Source organism: Podarcis pityusensis (genome assembly GCF_964106645.2).
Source record: "Podarcis pityusensis genome assembly, chromosome: 17".
In the NCBI taxonomy this organism is placed as follows: Eukaryota; Metazoa; Chordata; class Lepidosauria; order Squamata; family Lacertidae; genus Podarcis; species Podarcis pityusensis.
This window is the reverse complement of record NC_138042.1, coordinates 19,938,961-19,954,309: the sequence shown is the minus strand read 5'-3', so window position 1 is coordinate 19,954,309 and position 15,349 is coordinate 19,938,961. Positions and strand designations below refer to the sequence as shown.

General features: G+C 46.1%; 1 protein-coding gene across 1 annotated transcript; it reads left to right on the top strand.

Moving 5' to 3' along the window:
* The first annotated feature begins 935 nt into the window (after positions 1-935).
* AK3 (adenylate kinase 3) lies at positions 936-14,743 on the top strand. Its single transcript, XM_080987925.1, has 6 exons — positions 936-999; positions 1,112-1,465; positions 6,950-7,069; positions 8,019-8,191; positions 10,167-10,285; positions 11,536-14,743. Exons 1-6 carry the CDS (start codon positions 951-953, stop codon positions 11,657-11,659), a joined length of 939 nt encoding a protein of 312 aa, XP_080844051.1. The 5' UTR covers positions 936-950; the 3' UTR covers positions 11,660-14,743.
* Positions 14,744-15,349: the final 606 nt, after the last annotated feature.

Sequence of the window (15,349 nt, the reverse complement as noted above, 5' to 3'; positions counted from 1 at the left end):
GGAACAGTAGCGACGTCTTCAGGCGCAAGGAGAGCCCGGGCGATTTCAAACGTCTCCTCTCCGCAGACGCTGAAGAATATCGCCCTCTTCTTGGCGTCTTCTTCGTCGGTGACCCCTTTGGCTTCTAGGAGGAAGGTGAAACGGGAGGCGTACGCTTCCCAGTCTCCAGATGCTGGGTTGAATGGCGAGAAGCTGCTGTTGGCTGCCATTCTGAGTTCCTTGTGCCCCGGAGCTGAAGCCTGGATACACGGTGCGAGGCAGCGGTGCGGCAGTTGGCGGTGCTGCGGTGCTGTGTGTGGCAGTCAGCTCAGCGGGATCCCATCCTCGTCGCCAGTGAAATATACTCAGAGTCGCAAAGTGATTTCATGCTCTTTATTCAGCTCATAGTGGTGAGGAGGAATGAATGAATGTCCCCTCACAGTATCTGCTTTATATACATTATTTACACAATGGGCTGCACATGATTGGCTAATTCTGGAATTCTACTGTAAGCCAATCAGGTTGTGGATTCACTTCTATCTGGAGCAGGATTGGGTGGTTCCTGCCAACCAATCATACTGCTGCATTGTTCTAGGACCAATCAGACTGCTGCATTCTGAATCCTATTGTTCTAGGACCAATCAGACTGCTGCCTTTTGGATCCTATTGTTCTAGGACCAATCAGACTGCTACAGTTTGGATCCTATTCAACTCAGTACATAACATGGAGAGAGAGAGAAGAGAAACTTAATCCTTTGCGATCCTAAAAACACACATTTCCAAAGGATTAAGAGAAAGATATAAGACCCCACTGGCTCAAGCCAAAGCCCTAGCTAGTGGTGCATTTTCTCACAGTGCCCAACCCGATGTCTAGAGGACATGAGCAGGACATGAACGCAATAGCAGAGTCTGGATGGCCACCTGCCTTGCACGATCTCGTGGAGATTCCCGCATTGCGGGGGTTGGACTAGATGACCCCGGGGGTACCCACGATTCTTCGGTTCTTCTTTTCGATCTCTGGTAAGCCCTTTCTCTGAGCGAGAGGGAGACTGGCACACACAAGAGAGAGAGAGAGAGAGAGAAAGGGTTTTTTGGTGCGGTTGTGATTATTATTATTTTTTGCTCTTTCCAGGCAAACGGAAACCCAACTGCAGCCGAGAGGAGAGGCACGACGTGGCGGAGTGCGCCCCTCTCCGCAGCCCTCCTCTTCCGACAGGCGAGGCCGGCCTCCGGGGCGGGAGCAGCGGGAGGAGCCGCCCCCCCGGCGGAGGGAGGAAAGGCGTCGCTGGCTGGGCAGCCGGAGGAGCCTCGGGGAGCGCGCTTGGCCGGGCGATGGCGGCGCGGCGGGCGCTGCTGCTGCGCGCCTTGATCATGGGCCCGCCGGGCTCCGGCAAAGGCACCGTGTCGGCGCGCATCGTCCAGCACTTCGCGCTCAAGCATCTCTCCAGCGGGGACATCCTGCGCGACAACATGAACCGCAAGAGCGGTAGGGAAGGAGCAAATCCTAGGTGCCAACTGCCCGGGGCCCTGGGTGCCCGAGCACCCACGAAATCCCCCACGAATGGCACGGGCGCACCTGCGCATTTCGGTGCCGGGGCCGTGCACGCTGCAGGGCACCCACGGCCTCAGGCTCCCACGGTCCCGGGTACCCACGGTCGCGGGGCCAAGCTGGCACTTGGGGCAAATCATGCCCGAGTGAGCCTCACCCCCCCCCCCGCGCGCGCGCCCTTTCCCCGGGACTGCAGACCTCGGGCATCCAAGGGGCCGTTGCAAAAGTAGGAGTGAATGTTGTTGTTTCCCTCAAAGCAAGGAAGGCTCCTCCAATGTCAAATGTGTAGCTTGCAAACAGACTCCTCCCCCCCCGCTGCCTTTTTGCCCCCCCCCCCGCATATTGCTGGGATGCGCCTTTGCAAACTCCACGAGGAAGAGAAGCAGAATTTGTCGCTTTCTCTCCCCTCCCCTCCCCCTCTTTCTTTTTTGGCTGCGTTTATCATCCTTCTGGCAGGCAGAAACTCGGCAGGTGGGGAGGATTTCCTTTCAGTGTTGTTGTTGGGACGTTTGCCCTTACTGAGAGCTTCCACTTGTACAATTCAAAGTGTTGGTGCTGACCTTGAAAGCCCTAAACGGCCTCGGTCCTGTATACCTGAAGGAGCATCTCCCCCGCATTGTTCAGCCCGGACACTGAGATCCAGCGCTGAGGGCCTTCTGTCGGTTCCCTCATTGCGAGAAGTGAGGTTACAGGGAACCAGGCAGAGGGCCTTCTCCGTGGTGGTGCCCACCCTGTGAAACGCCCTCCCATCAAATGTCAAGGAAATAAGCAGCTATCTTATTTTTAGAAGACATCTGAAGGCAGCCCTGTTTGGGGAAGTTTTTAATGTCTGATGTTTTATTGTATTTTAAATATGTTGTTGGAAGCTGCTGAGAGTGGCAGATGAGCAGAGTATAAATATTTATATTATATTATATTATATTATATTATATTATATTATATTATTATATTATATTATATTATATTATATTATATTATATTATATTATATTATTGTAGCTCAAAAAGCTCAACAGCTTTGGCCAACTTTTTTCAAAAAAATCTCAATAACCTTGGGTGACCTACCCCCAGAAAGCTCAAAGTTGTTCCATTTGATGTTTAAAAGATGGATTTCTTAATTTGGGGTTCAAAAAAATAGGGGTTGTCTTACACATGGGGGCATCTTATACGCAGAAAAATACGGTACTGCTTGTTCTGCCAAGGCAGGAGTTCTTCTTGTTAAATATCTTGTGTAAATGGAAGTGGAACGTTGCTGCAGAGCTACTGCTAGCTTTGTAATTATCTTTTGTTTTTAAAATTCATTTGTTTAAAGTTGCTTCTATGTTGTAAGCTGCTTTGAGGACCAGGTGGCAGAAAAAGAGAGTATATAAATCTAACCCAACATACAGTTTCCAACAGAAGCTGGTTGAAAGCTTCTTAGAAGCTTGCTAGCAAAGCATGGAAACAGCAGTCCCGGTTGTTTTAAGTGTGTGGCATTCAAAAGTGTGCTCATTCTGGGATTCCATTTATCTTTCCTGGCTCCTAAGTGCTGCTATATCTGTCTTCTGTTATTATAGTGCTGAAGTTTAAACCCCCAACCCCAGGATGTCAGATTTCAGGACTTGAACCTGTCTCTCCAGTAACTATTTTGAAAGCACACTGGTTAGCTAGTTGCTGTGTTTCTGAGGTGCTGAGACAGTTCATAATCTACTTTAGAAAGACCAGGCTTCTGTGCAGCATGAACCCTGAGATGGTTTTTGAATTCCACTCTGTGTTACTTTCCCTTTCTATACTAAGGGTGAAGCAGCACTGTTTCTTTAAATATATTTTTATTTCTCATTTTTTTATTATTATAACCATTCAAAACATGTTCATAATGCAACAAAGAAACAATAATTAACAAAACGGAGAAGAAAAGTGACTGTTCGCAAAGTATAAATGTTAATGTAATTGTTTCAGTCTTGCAATGTGGATGTATACAGTACAAAAAGTTTGGTGCATTGTGGATGTATACAAGCCCCAGATTTTACTGCCTTATCCCTTACATACCCTTGAGTGTCTGCTGGATACAAAAATGGCAATCATGGCTCTATTAGCACTTTGTAATTTGCACTTAAAGGTACTCGTTGGCTTGCTTTGCATGTAGCACTGAGCCAAAGAAGCATGCTGGTGTCTACAGTTACAAAAGTCTGGTGCCTGCCAAGTGGTGGAAAAGAGTCCATGGGCTCTCAGCTACTCACACGGGGTCTGTGTCCCTTTGGAAAATAGAAGACACGGCGGAGACTGTGGTGCTTTAAGAAATACGGTTTATTCAGCTATTTACACCTTCCGTCTCCTCATGCTGCCAGGAGCTAAGCTATGGTTTGGCTTTGTGTTGCATCCCAAAGCAAGCTTGTGGTTTGTCTTGCTGCTGTAATAAATGAAAATCTGCCCCTATTCCCTTTTGAGGGAAACAAGAGCCCTTATAGAGTCCTTTGTAGGTTCTCCATTGGTCAGAGAAAATAATAGAGGCCAACCAGAGAATATTGAGAAGCAAAGCAGCTGGTAAGCCTGATCTTTATTGATCTGTTGCAACAGGGTGCCCCCTTCACACGCAGGAGGAGGAGGACCCAGAACCTAGGTGTGCCCGCCCTTATATAGACATTTTAAATTGCCATCCCTGGAGTCCAAGACCACCCCCAGACACATCATACCTACATCACAGAAAGGCAGTCTATAGCAGAAATCTGAGTGCGTTGTTTATCTCCTGTTGTTGTTTATCTCCTGTCTGGCAGGTTACCTGTTAATGCTTACTTGATTGGATACCCTGGGGAGCCTGGCCAGTCTTTTGTAATGATAAATACTTAGTTCCTGAGCCAGGTCACAGGCTCACCCTATTCATACACAGACATACCCTTAAGACAGGATTTGTGAAGGAAAATACAATGGGGAGGCTTTTCCATTTCCCTTTGACTTTGCAGAGAAAACATTTGGTCAGTTTGGGAGCCAAAATGGCGTCATGGCTGTTTTCCTGTGCTGCTTCAGACATGTGGTTTATATATTTATGTATGTGTTTGCTTGGTACATTTATGAACATTTTTTTTATATATAAGACCTTATTTTTTTTATTTCCCTGCAAACAAACAATGTTTGTTGCTGCAAACAAACAAAGAGGACTGCTCTTGGCTTACTGCTCATGGTCTTGTTTGCAGGATACAAAGCACCAGCCCAGGTTCTGACATAACACCAACCACATTCGCAGCAAGCCTTGGTTTGGCTTAATCCTGCATGCGAAGTCTCGCCCTTTCCCCCTGCTCTGGCTAGTTAAAATCTCATGTGGTGCTGAATAGCAGGCAACTAGCCCTGTTCAAATAAACGTTGCTACCCTTTGCAAGTTCATGAAAGTTAAACATTCACTTGTATTGACTCTCAGAAGGCCAACATGCCTGTCTATGCAGATATCCCTTCCCAGTGCACCCAGTGACTTTATAGGCAATTCCCCATGGAGTTTACAACTGACGTGGGATAAAGTTAAACCCACACCATGGATGGAGGGGGAAGGCAAGGCAGATATGACACGCAGTTTGTCGAAGAAGTGGACTTTTAAAATGTAGCGCTTGAGGCCTTGTGCCAAAGAATCGGGGGGCGGGGGAAGAGCTGCTTGGTTGGTACCATAGATGTAAGGGTAGAGATTAATGGTGGCTGCTCTGGAATGGTGTAAAGCAAGATAATATTCAGGCCCAATCCCATGTGCATGCACCTGGGAATACAGCTGTGCTCAAACTTAAGGCACTCTTTTCTCTCAAGGAATTTTGGACACTGTAGTTTAGCCCTCGCAGAGTTATAATTCCCAGCAGCTCTTAACAAACTACACTGCCCAGAGTTCTTTGAGGGAAAGAATGTGCTTTGAATGTGTTTTAAAGGTGTAGGGAGTACAAAGTCCTGGTCCCACTGAGAACAGTGAGATTTTTCTTCTGACACATGTAGAATTGCACTGTAACTGCAGTCAAAATGCAAAGGTTTTAGTTATGGGAAATGAGAGAAAAGGAAGGCGAAAGAGATGTTTATACTCTTATACAGCGTTCAGAATTTTCTGCCATGGGGCCACTTGCGACAAGTGAAAATGCCTGGGAGGCCTGACAACTCCACCATCTGAAGGTGCATGCCTGGGGATCCTTGGATTTTGGCTGTTTTTACACACTAGTGTGCAAGTAGATAAATAGGTACCGCTCCGGCGGGAAGGTAAACGGCATTTCCGTGCACTGCTCTGGTTCACCAGAAGCGGTTTAGTCATGCTGGCCACATGACCCGGAAGCTGTACACCAGCTCCCTCGGCCAGTAAAGCGAGATGAGTGCCGCTACCCCAGAGTCGGCCACGACTGGACCTAATGGTCAGGGGTCCCTTTACCTTTACCTTAACACATCCTGTAGAATTCTATCCATTGTATTTTATCTGCACAATCAGAATGAATTTCAGGAACCCAAAAGTCGTATTGAAAAACCATCTGCCCCAAAAACGGCAACTAGGCATTCTGTTTTGGTGACTGTAACCATGGCTTAAGGAGGCTTTTGGCGCCTAGCTTGTATATCTGAGTTTCTAACACTGCTCTTACACTTAAGTTGTCAGAGGAGGAACTGAGGAAAAGATATTGCAGGCAATAGAGACAATCAGCTGGAGGCAGCTCCTGAAAAAGGGGGACAAGAGATTTTGTGTTTTTTTTAAATGGATCATTGGCCGGGTGACGCAGGGAGTAAAATATTGAATACAGGTGTGTTCCTAAGGCTGCAGTCTTAAACCTGCATGCTGGGAAGTCTGTCTCATTGAACTCAGTGGGACTTGCTAAGTTAATGTTTTTAGAATAAAGGTAAGAATACACACACACACACACACACAATGGCAACGGAAAAGAAGAGCTAGTGGACCCCGCTGAGGGAGAAACCAGTCAGAGGGAGTGGCCTTGTTGAGCAAATACAGGGAGAACACTGGTTGCAGAAACTAGGTTGAAAGTGTTGAGACTGTCGAGCTCAATGGTGGGCTTGAAGAGTTTGGGAGATGGGAGATTTAGTTGAGGAAACTTGAGCAGATATCCCTCAAAAGTTCTCCCATGTCACCTTTTCCTTTAATTTGGTTTTAAAAATATCAGCCATGCTACTTTAACTTAACAAGGCCTGGCATGGAAGAGACTGGAAAGATGAAGAATTAATTAGGACTAATTATTTTGAAAACAGTGTGTATAATGTTTGGAAGAGGTTTGTTGAGCTTGTGCCTCCTTGCTCTCCTCCTCCATGCACGGCTCTCTGGCAGAGGCCTCACTCTCTAGAAGCGACTTCTCTCCCCTGATATTTCTCTACAAGTGCGTCAAATGAAAAGCAGAAAATTCAGAAACAACTTTGGGCAAGTTGTGTTGTCCCACGTAGTCTTCTGATGACTTTTTTGTTGTTTTTGTTTTGTTTACGTCCACAGAAGTTGGTATCCTTGCGAAGTCCTATATTGATCAAGGCCGACTGATTCCTGATGACATTATCACGCGGCTGATGCTCAGTGAACTGAAAAACCTGGAGCAAAACAGTGTGTTGCTGGATGGTGAGAATTGGACAGTAGCATCTCTGGCAGGGCTGTGGAAAGTGCTCTCCCGCCCATCCTTGCGTGGATGGAAACTATGAAGTGGAGAGGAATTCTGGAATGTTTGGGGCAGACATAAGGGCTGCGGCTCAGTGGTAAAACCACTGGTTTGCAGTCAGAAGGTCTCTGGATCTCCTGGTAGTGCTGGGTGATATATCGATATATCGTCCTAAACCGATGCCGGTAGACAGCAGCTTCCTATGTTCCTGATTCTTGTGGGATGTGATACATAAGTAGCAGTCAAGTACAACATTCCTTGTTTTCCTAGAGTGGACATACGGGAGAATGTTTGGTCCAGCCAGTTGAAAACTTCCTGTTTCATCCTGGCTGGGACATACTTCCTTTTGCATGTGACTAGAGGTGGGTGTGACCTTACCTGTCCAGGCAAGAAAAGGGCAAGTCACGCAGCACACTCCCTCTCTTTGACTTCCTCCGTCGTTGGAGCAGCTTTTTTCTAGAAATACTCTGTTGTCTCTCAGCCAACAGAGGACACTGGGATTATCCCCATATGGGACAGACTCGAATGTATATACTTTGTAACTAAGTCTGCCTTCAGGGATCCGACTGTGAACTGATGATGTGAGTAAACTTCTTTTATATACTTTACGCAAGAATGTGGTGTGCTTATTCTTTTAAGAGGGATATAAGGAAACTTACCAGGAACCTAATAGTGAGAGGCTTACACAAGCCTGCAACCAGCTATCTGCTGTGCGTTTAAAAGGGGAATGTAAAACTCTGCTAAGTAAAGGAACTTGCTAGCGCAATTTAGGAAGGATATTAATAAACAATATATCCTCTGCTGCCTCTCTGAACATTCCCACAATTCTCAGACTTGGGTGGGAGTGATTGCATAGCTATTTCACAAAGGCACCTGAGATTTCTACAAGGACGTTTCTTTTCTTTCTCATAGGCTTCCCTAGGACTGTTCCACAGGCCGAAGCTCTGGATAAAGTATGTCCAATAGATACGGTGATTGACTTGGATGTGCCTTTTGAGACGATCCAGCAACGCCTGACTGCCCGCTGGATCCATCCTGCCAGTGGCAGGGTCTACAACCTTGAATTCAACCCTCCCAAAGTCCCTGTGAGTGATGTTCGTTTCTGGTCCAGCACTGTAGGAACAAATATCCCCCCCAACATCTTTTTTCTGTCTGCCATTTAAGCAATGGACTAAACACTTGGGTCACCCTGTATCTTCTTGCAAATGCACTAATAATCTCTACTGTTCCATATGGTTATGATTGTGCCACGAGTAGCAGTGGAGCTAAAATAATTCTTACTAGCTGGGAATGCTTGAAACTGACAGCACTCCTGCTTGTTGTTGTTTAGTCATTTAGTCGTGTCCGACTCTTCGTGACCCCATGGACCAGAGCACACCAGGCACTCCTGTCTTCCACTGCCTCCCACAGTTTGGTCAAACTCATGCTGGTAGCTTCGAGAACACTGTCCAACCATCTCGTCCTCTGTCATCCCCTTCTCCTTGTGCCCTCCATCTTTCCCAACATCAAGGTCTTTTCCAGGGAGTCTTCTCTTCTCATGAGGTGGCCAAAGTCTTGGAGCCTCAGCTTCATGATCTGTCCTTCCAGTGAGCACTCAGGGCTGATTTCCTTAAGAATGGATAGGTTTGATCTTCTTGCAGTCCATGGGTCTCTCAAGAGTCTCATCCAGCACCATAATTCAAAAGCATCAATTCTTTGGCGATCAGCCTTCTTTATGGTCCAGCTCTCACTTCCATACATCACTACTGGGAAAACCATAGTTTTAACTATGGTTGGCAAGGTGATGTCTCTGCTTGCTAGGGGTTATTAACTGCAGGTGGGAGAATCGCTCAGCATATTTGTGATCGGTACTATTTGGGAAAACAGAGTGATAATTAGCTGATTACTAAATACCGTTGATGCTGCAAGTTAGTAAGTGCCTTTGTCAGTCTGCTATAAAACAGATGAGCTGGTACAGCCCTGCATGGGTTCCACTGGTTAATACAAACTGGCTATATGTATATTTGTTCCCCTCTGTCTACAGAGACGGGGTGTGTGTGTGTGGAAATCAGACAAAAGTTTTATTGTTCAGGTGATTCCATGTTTTAATGTGGTACTGTTTCTTGCATTCAGCAATCTCCTTGCTCTATGTAGGTGGGGCCAGAGTTTTATTGTAATGGCCTATAGCTAAATACAATAAAATTTGGCTTTACTTGAGCAACAGCACCAGTTTTATGAGAGCAGCTTTTGAAGTTTAGACTACTTGGTTTGGAAATATAATTTAATATGTTCCTGTTATAATTTCTTTAGAGCCATCGAAACAAAATTCACCAGGTGAGCAGTATTAATCCCTTTCACAGTAGATAATGACAGAGACCACATCCACAACATGCCACTTTAATAGTCATGCCTTCTCCAAAGAACCCTGGGAACTGGAGTTTGTTATGGGTGCTCAGAGTTGTTAAGAGACCCCCTGTTCCCCTCACAGAGATAGAGTGGCTTAACAATCCATCTCTCTTCCCAGGAACTCTTGAAATTGTCGCCCTGTGAGGGAACAGAGGTCTCCTAAGAGCTTTCAGCTCCCTTAGGCAAACTACAGTTCCCAGCATTCTTTCCCTAAATGGCCTCAGCCCAGGATACCTGAAGGAGCGTCTCCACCCCCATCGTTCAGCCCGGACACTGAGGTCCAGTGCTGAGGGCCTTCTGGCAGTTCCCTCACTGCGAGAAGTGAGGTTACAGGGAACCAGGCAGAGGGCCTTCTCTGTAGTGGCCCCCTCCCTGTGGAATGCCCTCCCATCAGATGTCAAGGAAATAAACAACTATCTGACTTTTAGAAGACATCTGAAGGCAGGCCTGTTTAGGGAAGTTTTTAATGACTGATGTTTTAATGTAATTTTAATATTTTGGTGGAAGCCGCCTAGAGTGGCTGGGGAAACCCAGCCAGATGGGCGGGGTATAAATAATAAATTATTATTATTAACTTTGGGGGAAGCCATTACTGCGTAACATGGCGTAATTGTGTGCAGGTGTGTCTAAAGTAAAACGGCATTGTGCCTGAGACTTCTCCTTTCCCATAACCAGGGTTGTGATGATATTACTGGAGAGCCTCTTGTCCAACGGGATGATGACAAACCGGAAACAGTTATGAAGAGGCTGAAATCTTACGAAACTGAAACCAAACCTGTCCTGGAATATTATCGGTAAGCTCCTTACAGTCATACCTCGGGTTACGAACTGTGGGTTGCGTGTTTTCAGGTTGCGGACTGTGCAGAACCTGGAATTACCAGAATGGGTTAGTTCTGGGTTTCAGTGCTCGCGCAGAAGCACAAAATGACATCACACGCATGCAGAAGCGCCGAATCGCGTCACATGCGTGCGCCAACACAGCGCTTCAGGCTACGAACGCTGCAGGTTGCGAACGTGCCTCCCGCACAGATTACGTTTTCAACCGGAGGTATGACTGTATTTCATTAAGCAACTTCTCTCCCTCTCTCTGTTTCCCACACGGTTTGGTACCTGTGGTCCATGTTCACTCCTGACGGGCCCCTCCAATGTCAGGTAATGATGCTCCTAGCTGCTGAGAGTCGAGGGCTTCCTGAGCAGGATTTCTAAAGAAACACATGCTGATTTCTACAAGTCACAGAATCCTGATCTCCTTAGTTTGTTTCTTCCTTTTCAGATCCTAGATTGGATAGGGGAGGGAGTTCTTCTGCAAGGGAGTCCTTGAAGAGGTCCTTCAAGACCTCTGAGACTTAAAAGAAGAACTGTTGCTGGTGATGTAAAAATTGGGGTTTTGCTTTTGCAGCCCAGCTCCCCACAGGACTCTGAGTCCCCTAAGTCCATGATCGGTAAGAGAAAAATGGATGGAGGCTGGATCCACTGGCAAGCAAGGCAGATATTTATTTTCCTGTTGCAACAGATTTCCCTCCCTTCCTTTCCAGGAGGAAGAGACCCTGAACAAAAGTGTGCAGGAACCTTTAAAGACTTTTGACATTGCCCAACCCCCTTAGCCAAAGACCAACCCAAAATTATCATTCATACATACATCATAGGAGACGGTCTACAGCAGAAATCCTGTCTGTCAGGATACCTGATAATGGTCGCAGATTGCATTACCTGGGCAGCTTGGCCATTCTTTTGTGATGGTTAATACTTTAGTTCCTGAATCCAGGTCACAGGCACATCCTATTCCTACACAAAGACCCTTAAGACAGGATTTATAAGCGGAAAAGACAATGGGAAGGCTTTCCCCATTTGCTTCCCTTACTGCAGAGGAATATTTGACGTCACTGGGAGAGTCAAAATGGCTTCAGGATTGCTCTCCTGTCCTATACATGGTTTATATATTTAGATACGTGTGCATTTATGAATAGTTATACTATATTTGAAACCTTAGAATACTTATAGCACTGGACAAACATGACTAACATATCTCTTGTCTCTTCTGTAGCCGGAAAGGCGTGTTGGAATCTTTCTCGGGAACAGAGACTAACAAGATATGGCCCCACATACATCGTTTCCTTCAAACCAAGCTGCCTGATATGAGCCAGAAGGAAGCATCCACCAACAGATGAAGGAAGATCCATTACTGTACTGATGGGATAGAAGCTGGTGGCCTTTGGTTAAGATTTCAGAAATATATTCTCTAATCAACAGTAGAATCATGGAGACCTGGTAGTTATTGTTGTTGTTGCAAATTGAATGTGCCCACAATGACAAATAGCCGACTTGAAATCTCAAGAAATGTCCACATTTGTAACTCTAGTATTTTAATTTTTTTTTTCCTCTGGTATGTTGATTTTAAAAGCGCTAATTTTGTATTAGATGGACCTGCATTTTGTAAAAGTAATTTAATATTAAATTGATTTTTTAACAAAATACAGCTGAAGAATCTCACGGTTTGTCAAAAGGAGGGTCCTGATCTGAAATGAAACATGGAGGATGCCATTTTACCCAATGTGATTTCAGTAAAAACATTAAGGCTGTCTGTTTTGGACTCTAACATAGTGATGGGGTATGTGGCTTTTGGGAAAGAGTAATCCTCTCGATGTCCTTTGGGAATTTCAGTACAAGCCACCTATATTTTTATTTGTTTTAAGTTTTGTATGGCCACACAGCAGTAACTATTCCCTGGGTTGCTTACGAAGAAGATAGTAAAAATACCATAGGCCCTAATTAAAGTCAATAAGGAATAAAAACGGCAAAAAAACCCTTTCCTCCTAACGGATACAGCACAAACAGTTGACACCTTGTACTGAAACCACCCTATGCCAAAGATTAGTTTTAATAACCCAATTAAAAAGCATAGGTGAATAGAAAGGTCTTCCTCATGACCAAAATACTGCAGAGAGGCTTGCCTGGCCATATCTCGGGCTCCACAGCTAGAGAGCCAGGGCAAAAACGGCCTCTCAGAGCTTTATAGGTTAAATCCAGCACTTTTAAATTGAGTCCCGAAATGAATCAAGAGCCAGTGCGACCGCAGAAGAGCCGGCACGGTCAAATAATGCTCAGCTCCAGTTAATATTCTTGCGTCCCTGTTTTGAAGTTGCTGCAGTTTCCATGTACAGTGGTACCTCTGGTTACGAACTTAATTCGTTCCAGAGGTCCGTTCTTATCCTGAAGTACCATTTTAGCTAATGGGGTCTCCCGTTGCTGCCAGCGCGCAATTTCTGTTCTCATCCTGAGGTAAAGTTCTTAACCTGAGGCACTACCGGGTTAACAGAGTCTGTAACCCGAAATGTTTGTAACCCGAGGTGTTTGTAACCTGAGGTACTACTGTACGAGGTGTTGCTGTCTAAAGATGTTGCCAGAGGATGGGTCATTATGGCCAAGCTACCTGCAGCCAGGTGTGGTTGCAACTGGCCTTATCAGTCCAAGGTGTTCAGTGGTCCAGGGGGAAAAGTAATTCTTACAACTTCTTACTCAGAAGTCAGGACTGGACTTTGCTTCTCTGATTCTAAATACTTTTATCATTATAAAAACCTTCTATAGGTATTAGCGGTACTTAGTAATGCAACCTTGTAATGCAACCATCAGGTGGGCAGAGTATAAAAAGTAAAATCATTATTTTTATATTACTATTATATCTCTGACACACTGTCTTGTAGTGCCTGAGTTCAGCATTTGTACGCTCCTTTAAATTGTGAATTGGTCCAGATTAGAATGTCTTCTGTTTTGTTTACACAGCGAATCCTGCTGCAACACCAGGACAGTTTGCTTGTGTTGCTGTTGTCTTGTGTGTGTTGCATGCACACACGCAGCTTGCTTCACCAGCCCGCATTGCTGCAATCCTCCTACTTGCATCACACCATCAGACTCGCTATTTCATTGTCCTGTACTTTGAACTTTCCACCCCCCAAAAATATGTTCGCGGAGGGATGAGTAAGGAAGGGCAAAGGAGCCCTAACTTTCCAAATAGCAGGGAGCCAGAATCTGTTGCCTTTCAGAATGGCCTTTTGTTGAACTGATGCACACCCCACATACCAGGGGAATGCTGTCAGCTGTGGAAGGCAGGCCCCCAGGGCCAGCACTAGACAAGGAAGCAGCTGCAGAGAGTCAGCAGCCCCCCCCCCCCAAAACTGATGGACCCTTGCTGGTTTGAAGACGTTTAGATTTTCCTAGGTCAGGTAAATTGCTTCCAGCCAGCCAGAAAAGGGGAAAGGGACTTCAGGGACAGAGACCAAATGCACCCTCCAGCAGTGGCATAGCAGCATTTGCTGGTGCCCGGGGCATGCACCTGGTAGGGACAGGACACAGAGGGTGACTGGAGCCTGCCGTGGTTTGTGCAGCACCGCTTGCCCACCACACAGGGGGAGCCCAGCCAGCTGACACAGCCCTTGGCAGGCAAATCCCCCTGATGCCTGCGGAGAGAAGCGACAGGCCGGGCCACGCTGGGGCTGCACCTTGCCCACTTCCTTTTGTTTGTGCCTGCTCAGCATCTGAGCAAGCACTGGTTGGGCAGCCATTCAGCGAGGGAGCCAGGGACACGGCGGTGAGGCAAGGCTGGGCATCAGGGCTTCGAGACCACCGGCAGAAGGCGGCGGGGGGATATGAGGATCTCTGCGTGGGTGCACCCTGTTCACCCCCCCTCAAAATTGTGCACCTGGGGCCACAGCTCCCCTGGTCCCCCCATGCTATGCCCTTTCCCTCCAGACCTCTCTCGACTCCTCCTTGGCTGGCTCCACACCCTCTTTGAGTGCTTTTGCCTGGCTCGACTGCATCCTTGAACTATGTTCTCATTTGCCTGGATAGAGGATTGTACTGGTTTATTTGGGGGGGGTGCAGCCCATGCACTACACAAAGGGAAGTTACATGCATCGCTCCACCTTCCTTTGCCCCATCCATCACAGGCACACAGAACTTGACAGAGCTTAAAAGTTTGCTATCAAATGAAACATGCACTGCAGCAAAACTACACTTTATTAACAGCAAGTTGTGTTTTATTTTCAAAACTCGGACGAGACAGTCTTACTGTGAAGCAATATTTTGTCGCATTATTCTCCTATTAAGGCTTTCGAGTTAGCTGCTTCATTAAAGACGTTACAAAGCCAAACTGTATTGCCTAGAGCAGGGCTTGTCAAACCTTCCACAGACCACTGGAAAAATGTTAAAGAGGTTTTGCTGTACCACTTAATAAAACTTGCTTTGGACGAATGAAAGCAGAACTGCAGCTTACTTTAACAACGAGTGTCCTATTTCTGTTTTTCAAATGAGGAAGGTTGGGTACAATATGTCCGGTTTCACCCATGTGATGCTTTTGCCCCTCTAGCATCAAAGTATTTACAACCCCTGTCTCAACAGTATTGTGAGAAAACTAAAATGTGGCCAAATATACATTCGATTCCCGTTTACATAGAATAGTGGTGGCGGGGTCAGATCAAAGACCACCACCTATTTTAACTTGGCCCAATCTTTTCTACTGATTCTTGAATGTTGAGAGAAGGCCAGAATACTGTTGCTTGAGGGCCGTTTCACACTTTTTGTTTGAAGCTATGATCCTGTTTTCAGCTGATTGCAACAGAAACGTATTAGCCTGCCCATGTACCGTGCCCCAACATTTGTCAAGAAGTAATGATATCTGGAGCTTTTTGAGTGCACTCGACGACGAATCCAAGTTGGCTTGTGCATGAAACAGCCCTAAGACAGGAATGCTAAGCACGCTTCTAAAGAAGCTGTCTTGGTTTCAATGAACACCTAAGTTTGGAATTGGCGATGTTAATACAAACGAATGTATTTCTCCCATATTTCCCACCCCATTTGACACT